Source organism: Ovis canadensis, chromosome 4 (genome assembly GCF_042477335.2).
Source record: "Ovis canadensis isolate MfBH-ARS-UI-01 breed Bighorn chromosome 4, ARS-UI_OviCan_v2, whole genome shotgun sequence".
NCBI lineage: Eukaryota > Metazoa > Chordata > Mammalia > Artiodactyla > Bovidae > Ovis > Ovis canadensis.
This window is the reverse complement of record NC_091248.1, coordinates 91,852,970-91,874,128: the sequence shown is the minus strand read 5'-3', so window position 1 is coordinate 91,874,128 and position 21,159 is coordinate 91,852,970. Positions and strand designations below refer to the sequence as shown.

Here is a 21,159-nt window from a genome sequence, read left to right as displayed (position 1 = left end):
ACCGGCTGTGAATCAGTGACAGACTTCAAAGGCAGGGCAACTGCAGTCTGGAGCACAAAAAGGAACACAAAATCAGGAATCACCAAGCCCTGAGACAAGCCAGCTTCCCAGGATGGGGGCCACCAAACTCTACAGGGAAAGAAGTGTTGCTGCGAGCCCCAGAGGGAACAGAGCACCAGGACCCCACAACAGACACGATCACCCTTCCAAGCGATGGGAGGGATACTGTACTCTAGAAAATCCATCGGCCAGCTGAGAAACGAAAACTGGTGATCACTGAAATTATAAACAAAGGAAACACAAAAGGTGAACTCCAGGAAAGTAGCTGTCTCTGGGACCACACTGCAATCAGTGGTCAAATGGGGCCTGAGATTTATCTATGTTTCTGAGTGTACTCTTCAGTTCTCTGTGTAAATAAAAATTAATGAAAAATTTCAAAGGAACATATTTTCTGGATGAAATAAATCAGAACTCAGTGCTTCTATAACAGTCCCTCAAGGGGCAGGGCATCTAGAAGGGAAAAGGCCCCATGGACTAAACGCTGGGTTAAATCACGTTTCTCTATTCCAGACCGACCTCCAGGTGACAGTGGCATGGCACAGACCAACGACACATGGATGTCTCAAGAACACACCGGTCACAGAAACATATGCCTCTGCTGACACCCAAATCTGTCTTTTTTTATTCTGTGGACCAAAAACCTTATGAAAACGGACAACCCCTAGTCCTAGGCTTCTGAGCCGTCTCATTTTCCTCAATGAATATGCATTACTTCTGAAGACACTCAGGATTTCAGAACCTCAGTCTGTTTGGTCACCATTCTCTTACTCCACGAGAAGCAAGGCCAACAGAGCAGACAGTCACTGAGCACAGTTTACTCAGCGGAACACGCCAGGTGGCCGCTCCAAAGAACACACAGCACCGATGAGGTGGCGAGGACACATTTGTAAGAGTCACTGTGTGAGAGAAGCAAAGGAGGAGCAGTGTACACAGCATGCTACCATCCCTGCAGAGATTCAATCTGAAAGGCAGGGTGGTGGCGCAGGGGAGGCTGTGCCTGTGGGAGCAGGCGTGCGTGGGAACTCTGTACTCTGCTCACTTTGCTGTGAACCTGAAACTCCTCTAAAAAATAGTCTGTTTTCTAAAAAGTAGGGGCAAGGCATAAACAAACATCTATAGACCCTCACAGACTTCCTCCGTGGTGACTGGCTCATGCCTGGAGTTGGGGGTCAGGGGAGAGACACGTCTCTGTGGAAAGAACAGGAGGCAGGGTCATGATGAGAGGGGAACTGATGTTCCATGGCTCCCCTTCTGCTGCTACACACCCTTTAAATATCTGCGTATAGCATTTCTCAAAACATCAGTAAAAAAATACTTTTAAGGAAAAAGGAAGTTCTAGTGCTAGAGGGGGACTTCCCTGGTGGCTCAGACAGTAAAGAATCTGCCTACAATGCTGGAGACTAGGGTTCAATCCCTGGATTGGGAAGATCCCCTGGAGGAGAGCATGGCAACCCACTCCAGTATTCTTACCGAGAGAATCCCATGGACAGAGGAGCCTGGCCAGCTACAGTCCATGAGATCACAAAGAGTCAGACACGACTGGGCAACTAAGCATGAGCATCAGGACTAGAGAGATAACGGGAGGCAGATCTAAGCAGACACGGCAGCAGCAAAATCAAAGGTCCTCGGCCACAAAACCACTAAGTGGGAAAGAGAGGAGCACAAGGAGGCAGTCTGTAAAGAAATGACCACTGGACCCAGGGGCACAGCCTCTACCCTGCAGCCAGCCAGGTGAAGTGAGACTCCAGCCCCTGGGCCACCCTCGGCAGGGCTCTCTCCGGTATCCTTGGCAGAAACCTGAACGCTGCTGTTAAAGTGAGATCTACTCTGGTCATGAAGAGGGCACTGCCAACCTGCCGGAGGACAGGGACCACACCCAACTCCACCGACCCTTGCTGCGTGGCAACCATCCCCTTCCTTCCCGACCCTGAGCTCTCGGAGGTACTCCCTTTGTATTTTGCTCTTCGGAGAGTTGGGGACTTATTTTTCTTGGGATGGAGAACAGACTTCTTTCTGTTCTCTAATTCAGGACCCAACAGAGTAGGTGGGGGTGGGCGGTCCCACAAAGCAAGTTAAGAGACCAGTCGTCATGACATTGCGTTGTGCAGCACCCATTCTGCCAAGCATGTGGGAACAAGCGTCAGGAGTCCACTTGCAGGTCCTGGGGTCATGGGGTCACCCCGTAGGTACCAAGGTCACAGGGCCAGCCTGTGGGCACCAGGGTCGCAGAGTCAGCAGCACTGCCTTCTGAAACCAGAGGCCAGAAAAGACCTGGCAGTTTGTTCTCCTGGGAGAACATGAGCATTTGAAATGACATTCCTCCTACTTTATTCAGCTTTCCCCAGGGACGCCCAGAAAATGCTCGTGTTTTTAGGTCACAGCTAGTCCTACCTACCCACTTACTGTGACACTCTGGCAGCAGCAGAACAGAAAGCTCCCAGGGAGCGAGCCTGCCTGCCCGGGGACGCTGGCGGGGGTGGAGTGGCTGCCCGAGGCACAGGGCTTTGCAGGGCCCAGGGGAACCGGCACTTCCTGCTGATGTGCCCCACAGAAAAGATTCTGTCTAAGCACCTGGGGGATCATGGAAACCTGAGGGGCACTGACTCCGTCCCCCTCACTGGCCCCCATGCCGCACTGAGTGCAAGTTACGCTCGACCCACTCCACCCGACCCCACGGAAGAACCGGCCAAGGCAGGCATAAAGGTTATGCCGGAGGAGGGGAGCAGCTCCTTCCAACTCCACACACGACAGTGCCACCCACGGCCCAGCGTGGGGCTTGCTGCCGGAAGCAGAACGCACTGACAGAACCGGGACTGCTCGTTTAGCTGGGGACAGCCAAGCGCCCACTCCTCCCCGCCGCCTCCCTCCAGCTCAGAGCAGCTCGGGAAGGAGGAGGCGTCGAAGGCGCTGCCCCTGCACCAGCCGGCCAGAGGCCCCACCGGGCCTGGCACTGCTGAACGCCACGTGCCCCAGATCCTGAGACAAACCTATACATGTTTCATTCCATAAACACTTGCTGGATGAAAGAATCCAACTGAGCCCTCCGCTTGAACTAACATTCTCATTTTACTGTCTCTCTTCACCTTCACAACAACCGTTTAAGCTGAGAATCATCACCCCTACCTGACATATGGGAAAATTAAGGCCCAAAGGCCAGGCAGCTTAACAAGGTCTGAGCTGGCATCTGAATGCAGGGTTTCTGACTCCCAAGATGCATACTCAATCCATACCATGAGCTTTTTTTTTAAGGGGGGGCAGAGAAGAACACTGGAAGTGAAAAGTTGGGCAGGATAGTTTCAGAGGTAAAGAAACCAGCAAATGGGCAACCTAGGCCTAGGAGCCAGGACACCAGCAGTGACAATGCACCTGGTGTCCAGATCCTCAATTTCAGGCCATTCTCCAATCAAAACCCAGGCCCAGGACTTCCCTGGTGATCCAGTGTTCTAAAGTAGGGAGAGCGGGTTCAATTCCTGGTTGGGGAACTAAGTTCCCACATGTAGCATGGCAAAAAAAAGAAAAATGCAAAAAACAAACCCCCAAGGCCTCTTGGAGAAAAAGCTGACTTTACAATAGGGTGACATGGAACATCTTGCGGCACAAGCATGTAGAGAAGTGCTCAGAAAATGCTGTGAAGATGTCACAAGGATAAGTCCATCTGACAGGCTTCCTCAGCAACACCACAAGACATGGGGGTCATAACTACACAGTCAACATCTGTAAGGCACTCCAACACACCGAGACAAGTGCATGAATGAGAGTGAATGGAGGAGGAAGAAAAGCCATTCCTAGCAATATAATCCCAGCTAATAAATGTGGAAAGGAGGATATAAACAGGAAATCGCAATTTGGCAGACACCACAGCGGTAACTGTTTCAGGAGAGAATACTCAATGGTTGCTAAGATTAGTGGGCAATGTATGAGAAGAAACAAAGATATTTACAGAGTCTCAAAGTATCTCTTGCACAAGACACTTATTAATTACAAAGGGGAAAATAGTAACTCTTTAGCACAGAAAAAATGGAGTCACTGACACCACCTTAGCTGGTCAAAACAAAACATCAGACAAAAACCACACTGAGAGACATTCTACCAAGCAGACAGTGTCAAGGTCACGATAGACAAGACTAAGAAACTGTGCCAGAGAGCGGAGACTGAGGAGACGCGCCCCTAACGCAGTGGCGGCAACAAATGCAACGCTGGCCAGGGAGAAAGGACCCCAGTGGAATAATGGGCAAAACTGGAACAAGGTCTTCAGATGTGCTCACAGCAGCCCCCGCTTACAGGAGGCACAGACATCTGGCAGAAGCATCTATGGGATCCTTTGCATGGTTTTTTCAACTTTTCTTTTTCTGGCAGGTCTTAATCATCTAAAACAAAGTTTTTTTTTAAAGACCACAAAATAAACAGACCTTGAGAATTATGTGCAAAAGCACATGCTGGCTCTTGTTTAGCTAAGAAACAACTGACCGCATTTCACCACATCATTGAGACCCGGACGGGGACTTGACCCTCAAGAGAAACTCAGAATCCAAGCTCACAACCAACCAGACACACAGGATTCAAAGCTGAGTCATCCAAGATGACCTATTCCAGGGCTTCTCCAAGCGAACCTGGAGGTAGAGCCCTATGTCAGCCAACTGCTGAGCCCCACCTGCCGTACATGGTGGCCTTCCCAGAAGGATTTCTCTTACCCACAGGACGACAGATTCCCTGGCTTAAGAGAAAGAGACTAAAAACTCGGGCCTGCTTCAGCCTCCTTGCAGTATAGCCTACACAGCTCTAGACTCCCAGTCCCAGGCCTGTCCCTCAAGAGTTCTTCACCAGCAGGAAAGCTAAGTGCCTGGCCTCTCCATACAGAGACAGGGACTCAGGGCTCTGTGGTCACACAGGACTCAACCAGGGAGTTTACAGAACGCTGAGCTGCCGTAAAAGAAGACAGGGATAAACAGAACATAGACAGATGTGAAAGCTCTATGAAAATTTCATAAATCTATGAAAATTCAAGAAAACCTGAATGTTACTCGATAATGGAATTTATTTAGATAGGTTAAAATTCAAAAGTTTGTCACTTTTGAATATGACTTTTAATATGAATCACTCATTCACTAGGCTGGTTACTAAGTGCCAGCTATGTGCCAGGGACATCGCAGGCACCTGACACACGGTGGACAGGATAAACAGAGCCAAGGGGCACGCAGTAACAGAAAAGCTGGGCTCTGTCCCTCCATCACTTTCTGCCAACTGCTCTTCTCCTGGTTTCCCTGGTGAGAAAACTAACACAGGGGGCTAAAGATATAAAAAAGGCAGTTTACATGGGGACACACATGGGAGCTGCCACCAGGGGCCAGAGACAGGGGTCTGAGCCAGAGACCATAGAAGCACTCGCCACAGGGAGAGCCAACCACGGAAACAGAGGCCAGGGGAGAGGTCAGGAGTGTGTCCTGAAGGTCAGGAGTGACGACTGACAACAGCAGGCCGAGGACGCGCAGGACGCGGCGGCGAGCGGGCAAAGCGGGGCGCGGCGGCGAGTGCAGCCCACGTGTCACCACTGGCCTCCCACCCTCGCGGCAGGGGCCCCGTGGTCGCCCTGCTCTGCCGCCGATCACTCATCCCAGTCTCCTGACCCCGAGGCAGATGCCCCCTCACCTCATGTACAGTGCCCCAGCTCTCATCTACACTCACTGCCTCATCCAGTCTGTGATTTCATCCAGTCAGTGGCTTCAGACCCATTCATATATTGATGCTTTTCAAACTCCCAACTCCAGTCCCAACTACGTCCCATCCTCTGAGTTCCAGACCCAAGATCACCAGCGTCCTCAGACTTTACCGACATCACTCATGGACATCATGCACAGGACTGCAGCCAAAGCCTAACCTGTCACCCTCAGAACTAGCCATCCCCTACCCTGTCCCTTTAAGCAAATGTCAGCTCCGCCCTTCCAGGTGCTCAGAGCAACAAATTTTCAGGGAGAGAAAAAAAATGATTTACAAAAATATTAAATATGTACATAATCTATTACTAAACACAGTTGTCACTAAAACACTATAATAAAACTAAAGAGTTTATAGTCCTAGAAAATCCAAGAAAGTCAACTGAGACAACCATTAAAAAACAGTGAGAGAATTCAGTATCGGTGCACAGGACTTAATGAATAAAAACATTAACATTCTACAGAAGAACATAAAACAAGACATGAATAAACAAAATATACCCAGCTCTTAAACAGAAAGACTCAATAAGGTAAAGCCATCATTTCTCTCTAATTACATATTTAATGTATTACCAATAAAAATTTCAACAGAATTTTTCACATGGAAAAACTTTCCAGAAAAGTCTGTTGGCAAGGGATTAAACCAAGTATTAAAATGTGTCACAATAAAGCCACTGTAAATAAAACAGCTCAGTACTAACAAACAAATAGAACAAATGGTTTAGTGTTTATGAATAAATGGAACAGAAAAGGAAAAAACACATTTTAAGTAAAACCAACGGAGCAAAGGTAAGAAGAGTCAAGAAACGTGTTAGGGCTGCTGGCTGGCACCTGGGGTTGGGTCAGTTACCCACCATCAGACATTCTGGGAGAGATAGAACAAACCGTTACAACCTCTCTGAGACCACTCTAGCAATATCCATCAAAATTACACACTTCATACCCTCTGACCCGGTAATTCCTGTTCTGGGAAGTCATCCAGCAGATACTCACACACACGTTCCAAGAGACGTGTGCAGGCACAGGACACTCACTGCAGCGTCATTTGCGGCGGCGGCAGCCTGGAGACAGCCTGATTACACTCCCTGCGGAGCAAGGACACCACACCAGGGGCAGAAGACTGCGACAGCTGAAAGGCTGTAGTCAAGCCTGACCCTCAGCTACAGGCAGACTCGCCCAGAATTCTTCCGAAAACTCTGACACCTGGCAGCACCCAGGCCGGTTAAATTGGACCTGGAGGGGTGGGTCCAGCAACCAGCCTCTTAAAAGTCCCGTAGCTGTGAAGAGAGTGACAATGCATCTCAGGAAAAAGGGCACCTGGCAATAGGAAGACTCGGTCCTTGTCAGCTGCCTGTCAGCTGCTCAGGGATATAACTAAAAGTCCACACCATACATCATATATAAATCAATATGAAAAATAAAAAGTTTGTAAGACAGAAAAATTTTACATCTAGTGAGATGGATGAACCTAGAGTCTGTAATACAAAAGGAAGTAAGTCAGAGAGAGAAAAACAAATATTGTATATAAATGTATACATATGGAATCTAGAAAGATGGTACTGATGAACCTATTTGTACAGCAACAGAGACACAGACATAGAGAAGAGACTTGTGGACACAGCGGGGGAAGGAGAGGACTGGACACACTGAGACAGTAGCACTGAGACATAAAGATTTCCGCATGTGAAGTAGGTAGCCAGCGGGCATTTGCTGTATGATGCAGGGACCCCAACCCGATGCTCTCTGACAACCTAGAGGGGTGGGATGGGGTGGGAGGCAGGAGGGAGGGGTATACCTATGGCTGATTCATGTTGACATATGGCAGAAACCAACAACATTGGTTATTTATTTAATTATCCTCCAATTAAAAATAAACAAATTCAAAAAGTTTTTACAAAAGTATGGACAATGGCTGCCTTTAGGGAGAACTCATTTTCAGTACACACTCAGATAACTTTCCAAAGTGTTGACCCTAAATCCAACTGCTAATTTACTCCACTACATAATAATCAGGGAGTGGGAAACTCAGCATATCACCAACCTGATTTTTCACACAAATAAATTTTGAGAATATAAAAGCAGAGGGTCATCTATAAGCAATATGTGGTTGAAGCCTTTAATTTATAGATTTAAACTTTTTAAAAAATTATGACACTATGAAAAACTGGAAGTTTAAACACTGGTTGAAAACATTTACGGATGAAATGATAAGGTAAAACTTACTTCTAAATAACACAGGAGGGGGAGAAACGGCTGGGTGCCAGGGTTGGCAGTGAGTACACCCAGATCCATGACATTCTTCTGTCTTCTCCCCTTTGTACTTAAAGTCAACTTAATACATTTTTCACAAGGTGCATATACTTTTTTTAAAAATAGAAAAAAAACCACCCGTGGTGGATTCATGTCAATGTATGGCAAAACCAATACAGTATTATAAAGTAAAATAAAGTAAAAATAAATAAATAAATAAACAAAAAGCATAAAAGGCTATACTTCTTTCAGTCAGTTCAGTTCAGTCACTTAGTCGTGTCCAACTCTTTCTGACCCCATGAACTGCAGCACGCCAGGCCTCCCTGTCCATCACCAACTCCCAGAGTTTACCCAAATTCATGTCCATCAAGTCGGTGATGCCATCCAGCCATCTCATCCTGTTGTCCCCTTCTCCTCCTGCCCCCAATCCCTCCCAATATCAGGGTCTTTTCCCATGAGTCAACTCTTCGCATTAGGTGGCCAAAGTATTGGAGTTTCAGCTTTAGCATCACTCCTTCCAATGAACACCTTTAGGATGGACTGGTTGGATCTCCTTGCAGTCCAAGGGACTCTCAAGAGTCTTCTCCAACACCACAGTTCAAAAGCATCAATTCTTCGGCACTCGGCTTTCTTCACAGTCCAACTCTCACATCCATACATGACCACCGGAAAAACCATAGCCGACTAGACGGACCTCTGTTGGCAAAGTAATGTCTCTGCTTTTGAATATGGTGTCTAGGTTGGTTATAACTTTTCTTCCAAGGAGTAAGTGTCTTTTGATTTCATGGCTTCAATCACCATCTGTAGTGATTCTGGAGGCCAAAAAAATAAAGTCTGACACTGTTTCCCCATCTATTTGCCATGAAGTGATGGGACCGGATGCCATGATCTTCATTTTCTGAATGTTGAGCTTTAAGCCAACTTTTTCACTCTCCTCTTTCACTTTCATCAGAGGCTTTTTCATTCCTCTTCACTTTCTGCCATAAGGGTGGTGTCATCTACATATCTGAGGTGATTGACATTTCTCCCAGTAATCTTGATTCCAGCTTGTGCTTTTCTTCCAGCCCAGCGTTTCTCATGCTGTACTCTGCATAGAAGTTAAATAAGCAGGGTGACAATATATAGCCTTGACGTGCTCCTTTTCCTATTTGGAACCAGTCTGTTGATCTATGTCCAGTTCTAACTGTTGCTTCCTGACCTGCATACAGGTTCCTCTATACTTCTTTAATGCTACCAAAAAATACTCAAATAGAAACCGACTGTGTTACTTTTGAAAAGTATCTCTCAGACAGTTCTGGTAATAGCTGTTTTCCTTTTTTCTTAACACAACAAAGAGAACATCTGGGCTCCAAAGCACACTGAGTACTGCTTCAATTCCCCTTGACTCTGGCCTCCCTTCTAACTATGGTTTCAAGCAAAGTACTTCACACTGATCTCTCCCTTGCCTGTCAGTGGAAAGGAAGGACGTCAGGCTCTGGCATCTTGAAGTACACATTCCCGGCGTGGGGGGGGGGGGGGGGCGGCTCCCTGGGGGAGTCTCACCGGCCCCCCCCTTCCCCACACACTCATGTTCACTCTCACAGGCTAGGACACCAGGTCATTTTTATGATGCGGCTTCAGTATCCAATAAACTTAAGTCACTGCTGTAAGATATACAGGCTAACCTCTTCTAAATGAAGCCTAGAAGCTAGAAATGAATCCCAAAATGAAAACAGGAACATAATGTTTCTAGAGGAAAAAAAATACTTCCAGCAAACAACCTACATCATGTTTCTTGACTTGTAATTTAAATCAAATCCTTGAGGCCTCTTACACCTGAGGTTCCTTAGAGAAGGGGCAGTTTCAGGGTGAATCGCTGGGTGGGAGAGCAGCTTCTCTACTGGATGAGACTGAAAACAGACGGGCCCAGCACAGCCCCAGTGAGGTCTGGGAGCTGCGTCTATGGGGAAAGCAGGCAGACATCCCTGGACCTCTGGCTTTCTACTTCCTATTCTCAAAATGCATGTTTACAGCCAACACCCTCATGTGAGCAAAAGAACCTCTTGGACACATGACACTCAACAGCACACACAACATGAAATCAAAATCAGCAAAAGGGATGCAGGAAATGCTCAGCATACAATGTTCAGCAAAACAGAAGCCAAGTGTAAGACAACTGCACTATAAGCATACTGCATGTGTGTGTGCGTGTGTGTGCGTTCAAACACAGGCATGCACATGTTCATATGTAGAGATAAAAACTGTAGAAATATCCCATAAAATTAAGGGGAAATGGTAGGATGTTTTCTTGTCTTTATACCCTTATCTTTGTTATCCAAATAGCCTACACTGATTATAATGAAGAAGAAAAACAGTCTGTTCTTGTTTAAGTAAAGAAAAGCAGTACTGAGAACAGTACCTACTTGAGGGCTCACTATGTGCAGGACTCCTGCTCATCAGGTCTTACACACTGACCTCAGTCAATCTTCACCATAAGCCGACAGGGTGGGTACTCGGGGTGGCATTCCGGTATGTTCATGTGACTCTATCAAAGGGCCTCCTGCAATGGGCACCTGAAAAAGCAGGGACCAACAAAGGAAGGACCCTGTTTAGAGACAAACCCAGGAAGCCAGCTCTCAGGCAGCGTGACTGCACGCAGGGAGGATGCCCCGGCAGAAAACTTCACCTTTCTGCTCTTGTGACAGCCCACGCAGAGATGCCCTCTGCATGTCTAAGGCAGAGATGTCACAGGATGTGGGCGAGCAGAACGAAACGAGAGGCACTAAGGAATGAACTCAGCATGCATCAGACACTCACCTACCATGGAGCAGGCTGAGTAAGTCTCTGCCCAACGCTGAAAGATGTGAGAACTGTCATAAACAAATGGTAAGATGAAACACACGCTCAAAGGAGACGCGGTTACCTGTGGCAGGCAGCAGGACAGAAGGCTGGAAGACCTTGCTGAGGGGACAGAAGCACCGAAGAGCGTGCTGTGCGTGGGGCAAATGCACTAGCGTGATGGAGATGAAACTCTGCTGAGGATACTATTGGAAATCTGAAACTTCTCTTCCAAATTACACCGTCCCCTTCCCAAGAAGCATCTGGATCCCTGGAATAACTGAACACAAAGGCCATGCCACCCAAAATAAGAGAAGCACTGGGCAGCTTTCTAACACACCCTTTTTCTACCAGGACTTTACCAGACAGGTCAACGCATCAAGTAGTTCCATGACACCCCCCTTCTCATGAGGCTCTTCTGTCTGCTTCCCTGTGTAGGAAGATGGGTAGCTTGGGAGAGACTCAGGAATTCTGTAGTACTGTAGTATTTGCTACTGAAAAAAATCCGTGTATAGGTGAACCTGCGCAGTTCAAGGTTGTACTGTGGAAGGGCCAATAATGTTTTCACTCCTTTTTCTTCTTTTTAAAAAATTCTGTTCATGATTTTATAAAGGCAAAAGCCAGAGGTAGCACAGCCTTTCCGGCATCTTTGTCAGCACTCCAGCACCAGCAAGTGCAGTTATCACTGTTTTGCCTACAGCGACACCTGCAGATCCAGAGCAAAACTGCAGGACCTATAGCCGCCAAAGTGGGACCAGACAGATGGGATCCAGCTGCTCTGAGAGGTGTCCGATGTAGTGATTAGGATGTTGATGCTACTGGTTTTGCATCCCTCTCCTTCCACAGCAACAGTAATGTCATCAGCATTTCTGAAAATTTCCCAGCAGTATCCCTAGAAGTCCTTTGAGCACAGTTCGCTGGGTCAAGTACAATAGAAACACTGGGACTCTAAGCAGTACTTTTTACAGTATCTTCACTTCAGACACTGTGAAGCTGTGAAGCTTCATATACTGTGAAGCTCCTCTGCAGAAAGTAAAGCATATTCTCAAAGCTATCTTGTATGGACAAGGAAATCTGTGTGCCCAAATGCTCTCTTCTCTAAGGAATAAAACTGGGCACCTTAAGCACTGAGGTGGCATGCGGATTTACGTGTTAAAAATCTGTACATTATTTTATGTATAAGCAAAAATGTACACTGCAAAAACTTTAACCCATGGTTGACAGGGCCGAGGTTGGGGACAAGGAGTTGACTCCAAAGAATGATTTGCCTGTAGACTGAGAGAAGTTGCCATCACCACTACCCAATACCAGGCAGAACCACCAGCAAACAGGTAGCAAGCAGGAGGAATCAGAAATAAGCCATCTCAAACTGGAAATCAGACTCTAGGTGACTGGTTTCTGGACAGGGTGCCCAGGAAAGGCAGTGCTCCTGTGTGGCTACCTAAAGAGTAACTGTCTTAGGTTATTTAATTAACAGAATCCCCAGATCTACAGGGGCTTCCTTGATGGCTCAGATGGTAAAGAACCTGCCCGCAATGCAGGAGACATGGGTTCAATCCCTGGGTTGAGATCCCCTGGAGAAGGGAACAGCTACCCACTCAGTATTCTGGCCTGGAGAATTCCATGGACAGAGGAGCCTGGCAGGCTCATGGGGTCACAAAGAGTCAGACACCACTGAGAGACTTTCACTTTCTTTCTTTCACTTCCCAGATCTACAGTTCACAGGATGTGATTCTGGGCACTGACTGGAGGGACTTGGGGGACAAGGATGGCTTTCATGTTCCATTTCAGAGCTGCCCCAGCAGTGCCTTTCAGATCAAGCTAGAGATCTGGACCACAATGTCTTATTTTGTTCATGGAAAATCAGCAAGTACCTGAAGGCCAAGAAGGTTCAGTCCCTGGAACCACTGAGCCTGTAGCATCAGTCTAAGGTTTTCTGGAACACACTCAAGTCTTCAGTCTATACTTATACCAGGGTAGGATTCACAAAACTAATGCTGATACTAACCCAGAACACAACTCATTGGTCTAAGAATAGGGTCTCTGCAAAACAACAAGGCAGCTATTCTAATCTATTACTCATGAATCAAAAACAAACCCCCTCTTTTAATAAAGTTTTTAGACTTTATAAAAAGAATGCAAAAAATCAGTAAAACGAAGTATACAACTCATTGAAAAATTAGAAAATAAAAAAAGAAAAAGAAAAATTAGAAAGTATAGTAAGGAAGAACAAAGGCAATGAAAACCACTCACAATTCCACTCATAATGTATTTCCTTCCAGGCTTTTCTCACACATACAGTTAACCCCCTCTTGAACACATGGTGGTTACAGGCACTGATCCTCCATGCAGTCGATCAGCCTTTCAGACTCTGCTGTCTTGCCCCAACCTGTCTCCAAAAAAATTCAACCAGAACAGGTCACAGGCAGAGTGCGAGGAGAGGGAAGAACAGAAGGGAAGTTAAGTTAGAAGGGATGAGACAGGAGAGGCAGCCCAGGAGAGGGCAGGGAGCGGTCCTATTAAAGAGGGAAGAAAGCAGATTTGCCTAAAAACAGCAACAGGCCGGGAGCAGCATGCTCTTTCAGACACTGCCTCAGCTCATACACAAGGAGGTATCAGCTCTTCTCATTCAAACAGGGGCAGGGAAGCACCAGGAAGCGGAACCTCTGAAAAGTGAAGACAAGTACCAACACAGGCCTGACTGAAGCCCCACCACTCAGTAGCTGTATGATCCTTGGTTCATTCAGCAGCCACGACAGCCAGTGAGGCAGGTGCTGTAACTACCACCTTTGCATTGCAAAGGCGAAAACTGAGGCACAGAAAAGTGACCCTGCTTGCCCAAGATAATACATTTACTAAATGGCAGACTCTGGGGGGAACTCTGGGTCCACAGTCCCCCATATCAGACAACCTCTTCACGTGTCCATTAGACCAAGAGGATCATAGGCCTGCATCCCAGCAGTTACTTCTGCAGGGGAAGAACAGGATCAAGACTCTGAGGAGAAACTTCCACACTGATAAGCAGGTATTGTGAGAAAGCATAACTCTCTGAACCCAGTGCTCTAACTCTGGTTCAAGCTCTTAACTGGCTGTATGACTGTGGGCAGACTACTACCTTACCTTACAGACAGAAAAAGGAAGAAGACTGAACTAGTTGACCTATAGCTTTCAAAATATACAAATAATATACAACTCAATAACAAGAAAACAAAGAACCCGAACAAAAAATGGACAGGAGACCCAAACAGACCATTTCTCCAAAGAAGACATACAGATGGCCAACAGGCACATGAAAAGATGATCAAATCACTATTAGACACATGCAAATCAAAACTACAATGACGTATCACCTCACACTGGTCAGAATGGCCATCACTAAAAAACCTACAAATAATAAATGCTGGAGAGGATGTAGTGAAAAGGCCAGCCTCCTACACTGTTGGTGAAAATGTAAATTGGTACAACCACCATGGAGGTTCCTTAAAAAACTAAAAATAGAGTTACCACAAAATCCAGCAATACCACTTCTATATCCAGAGCATATATCCAGAGAAAATTCTAATCTGAAAAGACATATCCACCCCAGTTTACAATAGCCAAGACATGATAGCAATGCAAGTGTCCATCAACAGATGAGTGGACAAAGATGTGATACACACACACACACACACACACACACAATGGAATGCTATTGGGCTATTAAAAAAAAAGAAGGAAACAATGCCATCTGCAGCAACATGGATAGACCTAGAGATTACCATACCAAGTGAAGTAAGCCAGACAGAAAAAAACACAAATAGCATATGATATCACTCATACGTGAAATCTAAAAAAGATACAAATGAACTTATACACAGAGCAGAAGCAGACCCACAGACAAAGAAAACAAACTTACAGTTAACAAAGAGAAAAGGGTAGATAAGTTGTAAGTTTAAATCATCAGACACATACTACTACGTATAAAACAGATAAACAACAAGATCCTAACATACGGCACAAGGAACTATATTCAGTATCTCGTAATAAACCATGATGGGGAAAAAGAAAAAGAAAGAAGCAGCCAAGCAGAAATTCTTACTTGGGAAGAGCTGGTGACTCCCTAGGGACTTCAGCAGCGCCAGCATCTGCTCCTGGTGCCTCTGCCTCCCCAGAGCTGACAGCCACTTCCTGCAGGGCACCCTGTGGGCCTGGGGGCTCCTGAGGCCCACCTGAGTCTGTGGTGGAGTCTACCTCCACCTCCTGAACCGGGGCTGGGACTGGCTCCTGCTCCACTGTGGCAGCTGCCACCGCCGTGGCCTCCTCTTCTTCCTTCCTCCTGATTTTCTCCTCCAGCTCTTTTCTCCTCTTTTCATCATCCTGACGGGCCATGTGGTCAAAGGTTTTGAATACCTAAAATCAAACAGCAATTCAGTGTTGAGTTCATCTGCAAGTACTGTATCACACATTCTGTAGAAATACAGCAAAATCTGTTTTAAAAAAAAAAGAATGAAAAAGCAATAGATAAGAAAATGGTCCCACTGGCAAAACAGAAATGCACTTCAGCTTCACCAAAAGCCACTTTGAAAACAATCTTTAACAGGGGAGTTCCAAAATCAACGAAAAAGTGAAATTTATAAGCCAAGGCTCACAATATTTACATGCCTATGAGCCCAACATTTAAGTCAAAAGGATGTGTAACTAAATGGTCTCACCTGTCATTACTTCTATAGCCCCAGAGAGTCTTATTCAAAATGCAAAGAACCCACTGCCCTGGTGCTGAGAGCTATAAAGGCCCCAACAACTCAGATGCTAAAAGGGAAGATGGGGAATTAGTTGAATTTCAATCCACAATATAGGCCGGCTCGCTGGATTGCTGCTATCATCCTACACTGCATGGGAGGAGGGACAGTGCGAGTCTTACCCTGGGAATTCAAAAGACATTCACAATGTGCCTAAAGCTTGCCAGGAGCACCAAAAACCCAACGACAGCTCCCACCCTTGAAGAACTCAATTTCCTGGCATGTGGATCAGTCATTAATCTTTCCTGGGACACAGTCACACCCAAAAAAGTGCTGCAACTCTCCATCCAAAAAGTGCACAGGAAAACGGCATTTTGCATGCACTATTCTAGGCTGCACATAACCCTGAAGTGTGGCCAGGACAGACCCAGAAGTGACAAGTCTGACAGGAAAGGCTGTGATAGATACATGTGATGCCATCGGAATGTGGGTGCAAACGAGCATTCTGGCGAGCGCGAGCTAAGGACATTTCTTAGAAGAAGGGGGTCTGAATCAGACCTTGAATGAGAGGTACATCTTCCAGAGGAAATGTCACAGCGCCAAGAGGTGGGCTCATCAAGAAGTATCTCTTATGGCAGCTGGAGACAGGAAAGCCAGAAGATCCACCTTGAAAAGTGGGTGGGAGGAGACCCTTACATTCAATCCAGCAACTATGCTCCTTGGTATTTACCCAAAGAAGTTGAAAACATGTACCAACAAAAACCTGTCCATGGATGTTTATAGCAACTTTATTCATAATAGCCAAAACTTGGAAGCAACCAAGATATCCTTCAATAAATGATGGGATAAACAAACTGGTACATCCAGACAATGGAATATTATTCTGCCATAAAAAGAAATGAGCTATCAGCCATGAAGAGGCATGGAGGTTATTTAAATGCATATCAGTAAAAGAAGCCAATTTGAAAATGCTACACAATGTGTGATTCCAACTATATGACACTGTGGAAAAGGCAAAACTTTGGAGACAATAAAAAGACCAGTGGTTGCCAGAGGTTGAGGGCAGAAAGGAATGAACAGGTAAGACTACACAGGATTTTTTTAGGGGAGTGAAAATACTGTGTGATGTCATAATGAGGGATGCATGTCATCATACATTTGTCCAAACCTCATAAAGTGAACAACACTAAGAATACCTCCAAAGTGAAGTCTGGGTTTGGGTGACTATGATATGTCAATGCAGGTCCATCCATTGTAAGAAATGTACCACTCTGGCGGGGGATATTGACAATAGAGGAAGCTGTAGGGGTGGGGGTGGCAGGGGGTAAATGGGAATCTCTGTACTTTCCCCTCAATTTTGTTCTGAACCTAAAACAACTCTAAAAAGTAGTCTTAACAAAATAAAAATGTTTTAAAGTGTGTATGAGTCAGTTTCCAAAGGGTTAGAATGCAGACAGGGGCTAAATAACTGCTGTGTGCACTGGGCAAGAAGACAGAACAAGAGAAGTTACAATGTCAGTGTTTTTATAAACATTCTCTCACAACCCTCAGGAAAATGCTGTTAGGAAGATAGCACTGATATTCCAAAGATGAGGGAAGACTAAGCTCAGAGAGTACCTTGCCCAAGATTCTGCCAATGAAAGAAGAAAGTAAACAATTATACAGGAAACACATTAAACACTGAAAGGAAATGGAGGCAAAGGAAGGCAAGGGAAATCCTAAGGTTAAAAACTAGAAACAGTACCTATCTCTGCTTCTCCAGAGAACCTGAGCCCCTGACTCTCTCCTCTCACACCCATGTCAATGACACCAGACACCAGACCCACTGCCCTCAGAGCCATTCATCTTCCTGACACACCACATCTTCATCTTAACTCCAGAAAAGAAGTAACAGCAAGGGCTCGTTCCAAACACTGGGAACCTCCCTTGGACCCCAGGCCTCATACTCCTGATGACACTGTGGTCCCCACTACCCTTGCTTACTGAGCATTCCTGCCTCCTCAGCACTCATTTCAGAATGCTGGAATGCGGAGCTGGAAGACGTGTCCCTGACCTCCAATCAACCTTCTCAACTGACAGAGAGAAGAGTGATTCTCCCAAGACTTCCCAAGAAGCTCCGGGAGGAGCAAAAAGAGCTAGCTTTCCTGACTCTCACGGGGAGGTGGGCGGGGGGCGGGGGGGGGGGGGGGGGGGTACCTTTTAAGCAGGCTTCCCAAACTGAACTCCAGAATAAACACATGTTCAACTGAAATGAACAAAATGTCAGCCTCAATTACTGTTTTCTTAAAATATACTAATAAATAAGGGAGTGGAATACAATTTCCACATGCATCTTTCCTGCTGAAGGTCCTTCAAACTGTACAGCCTGCAACCCCTTAGAACTGGGAGGAAAAGTTGAAGAAGGTTTAAACCACACAAACATCCCATACCCCCAAATATCAGGGGAAAACAGGAGTTCCAGAATGGAGCACTACAATACTGCCATCCAAACTCTCTTTGCCTGAGTTCTGAAGAGACCCCCAAGCACCCCACTCCCCAATGCCTCTGTGAATAAAAGAACAGCTCCCCAGGATTTACCCTGATCTACTCAACCAAAATAACCAGAGGATATCTTTTAAAGTTCCTTGGGCAATGCTGACGATTGAGAACCACTCTGAAAAAACACTACACTCCTCTTAACTACCTGCTAGAAATTGTCCCTCCTGGTTTCCATGGAACTTACTGCGCTGCCCACTTCCTTCCATCCCCCTCCCACTCCCACAGCCTCTTGCTTCTCCAGTTCCTTCTCTGGGGTCCTTCTGTCCAAAGGCACCTCCTCTCTGCCGTGCTCCTTCACCTTCAGCTCCTCTCCTTCAAACCACTCAGATTCTTCTACCTCCCATGAGATTCAGTCCCACAATTCAACAACCTATGGACAGAGACTTCTGTCTGAAATCTCCAATTCAACTTGTCTAAAACTAAGCTTCTTCCCCTAAACTCAGGTGACAGTTCAGTGAATGCATTACCAATATTACAGTGCCCTGGTCTGAAACCTTGGGTCACCGCTGGCCCATCCCACCTCTCTCTCTGCCTTGTTCCCCACCTCCACTTTATTAAACTGTTCACCAAGTCTTAACCTTTGAGAGTGTCTAAAACATAGTAGGTGTCTTACATACTGTTACCAGATTCATGAATTACCTCTGTCAGTTTACCTGTAAAACAAGGAAAAAGATCAACCTATTCAGGTTGTTAGGAACAAATGACAACCTAGAACAAAAATTACATAACAACTACTAGGTGCTCAGTAAATGGTCCTTTCTTTTTTCTGCAAAAGATCACCCTAGACAAAAGTGTTGCCACTCTACAATGGATTGGTTAAATAATAGAACAGAAAGATATGGAATCAGAAAAATGAAGTTTTGAGCTCTAGCTCTATGATGAGTTTGGTCAAACCACTTGATCTGCTGAACTAGCACGCTCATTTGCCACATAAAATTCAACCTTATCTACTTCACAGGCTTCCGGGAAATTATTAATTTGCCAAAGGATTTGCTAAAAACCATCTCTGACACACAGTTCTCTGATCACTTGGATGGTACTTAACCACTACAAGGATGAGGAACAGCCTTAAGTTTTCAAACTGAACACCAACCTCACTCCTCATTTGACCATATTATCTCTGGTAGTTATTCAAACATTCTAAGCTTTTGTTTCTTCATGCAGGCACTTAGGAAAGTAATATCGGGCCAACCTGAAGCGAGTAAAAAGACTTCACGAGATAAACCTTTGAAATCACTTCATAAACTGTAAAGTGCTAGACGACAGTGAGAGGTATCGCCAGCATTTCCACCTTCTCAGGTTCCTGGCTCAATGCTTGACTGAGTATCCTCTGTCGATCCCATCAAAATTCCACCTCCTCTACAAAACTCGTCTTCATTTCCAAAAGATCATTTCTATTCCTTTCCTTCCAATGGCTTTGTCAGGTAACAGGCAAAGATCCCTGCTACTGTATTTCATCTCTTTAAATACAGCGTAAGTGTCCCAAGCAGAGAAACCATTATTTAACCATCCGCATAACCAGTGTATCTCTAATGCCTGCAGCGGCTGAGAGTGTGAACTCTTGCTTATTACATTTCAAATACCCCGTCAACTACAGTGAATGACAGCCTCCAACAATAAGCTTAACCTGGGATGCACACATATATGCTCATATGTAAACTTATTAAGTACTATTATACTATGTCTTCGATATAAAAAGTCACATTTCAAATAAGAGACCCACACCCATCATACAGCCTCCCTCTCGTCCAGTAGTCGTAATTCTGGGGTGTGCAGGTGTCCGTGCTGCCGCCGCCCCTTCCCCAGTCTAGCCTGCAGTTTTCATTCTCTGTCACTCGAAGGGTTACGCGCTGCTGGAGCTGACCGGAGCCCTAAGCTTTTGATATCCAAATGCACCCTATCGGACCAAGCTGCTATAGAGCCGGCACCTCTCGCACAGGAGTAAACTGATAACAGACCAGCATCTCGGCAGAAGCCGCGGCCGCAGAAGGCGGGTCGGGGGAAGCGCCAGAGGATGAACTGAGGTCGGCAGCTGAGGAAGCGGCGGGCTCGCAGGAGCCTGAGCTCCCAGAGGGTGGGAGACTACGGGAGCGGGTTCGCGGGGGTCGGGGCTCCCACGATCTTCCCCACCTCACCCCAAGCTTCCCGCCTACCGCGCGTTACCTGCAGCACCAGCGCCTGCGCGGCCCCCGGGGGAAAGCCCATGCGGTCCGACGGGTGGCGCAGCAGGCGGTAGAAGTCCGTTTTGCGGTAGAGGAAGCCGAAAAGCACACGCAGAAAGTCCTGAACGTTGCCCACGTGCTGCAAGATGCCCAGCAGGGCCTGATCGTACAGCTCGGCCGCCCCAGGCTCCATGGCGTCGCCGGCCGGAGGAAAGCTCACTCACTGCGGGCGCGGCCCGGACGCCGGCCTATGGCCACTTCCGGTGCTCTGCAGTAATGGCCTCGGCCGCTAGCGCGCCCGGGAAACTTCCGGTCCGCTCTTGTTCGCCCCCGCGGTGGAGCTGGGCTGGACTGCGCTGGAGCCGACTGGACCCGGGCACCGCCCCTACGGCCCCCGGGCTTCTCGGGCGGTCTCGCTGAGGAGCAGAAGGCCCCGAAGCGCAAGAGGGCCCGGGGCTGCGGCATTGAGGGCGCCTAGTGGCCATGTTGGAAACTGGCGGAAAAGTTGTAACGCGGGCAACAACTGTTACGTGAGCCACGCTGTTGTCACGTGGTTTGTGGGCTGTGTTCCAGACTGGATGTCCAGAAACAAGGCGGGACAGCGAGAACATTTTGCTTGCGAGTCCAAAGAGGAAAATGCGACCTTTCTGTTGGTGTGTTTCCCGTTACTAACGTAGTCGTGAGTGAAATGCAAGGTGATGTGCATAAATAAAAGAAGACAAGATTGTCAAGTGAGTGCATGTACCAGTATTAAATGGAAAGAGCTAGATGCAGAATAGAGAATCTGGTGTGCCATCCTGTGAAATATACATATACGTATGTATATATGTGTGTGTGTAGTATATATGTGTACGCACAGTATATATATACTCACACAGCATGTATACGTGTTCTAAGGGTCTT

General features: G+C 46.6%; 1 protein-coding gene across 1 annotated transcript in view; it reads right to left on the bottom strand.

The window, feature by feature from the left end:
• The window catches only part of NUDCD3 (NudC domain containing 3), a 70,246-nt gene extending 49,426 nt beyond the window's left edge, over positions 1-20,820 (bottom strand). The window contains exons 1-2 of the mRNA XM_069588191.1: positions 20,258-20,820; positions 14,917-15,227 (exon numbers count right to left, since the gene is read on the bottom strand). Coding sequence (XP_069444292.1) covers positions 14,917-15,227; positions 20,258-20,449 — 503 coding nt within the window. The 5' untranslated portion in view covers positions 20,450-20,820. The remainder of the gene's footprint in view (positions 1-14,916; positions 15,228-20,257) is intronic.
• Positions 20,821-21,159: the final 339 nt, after the last annotated feature.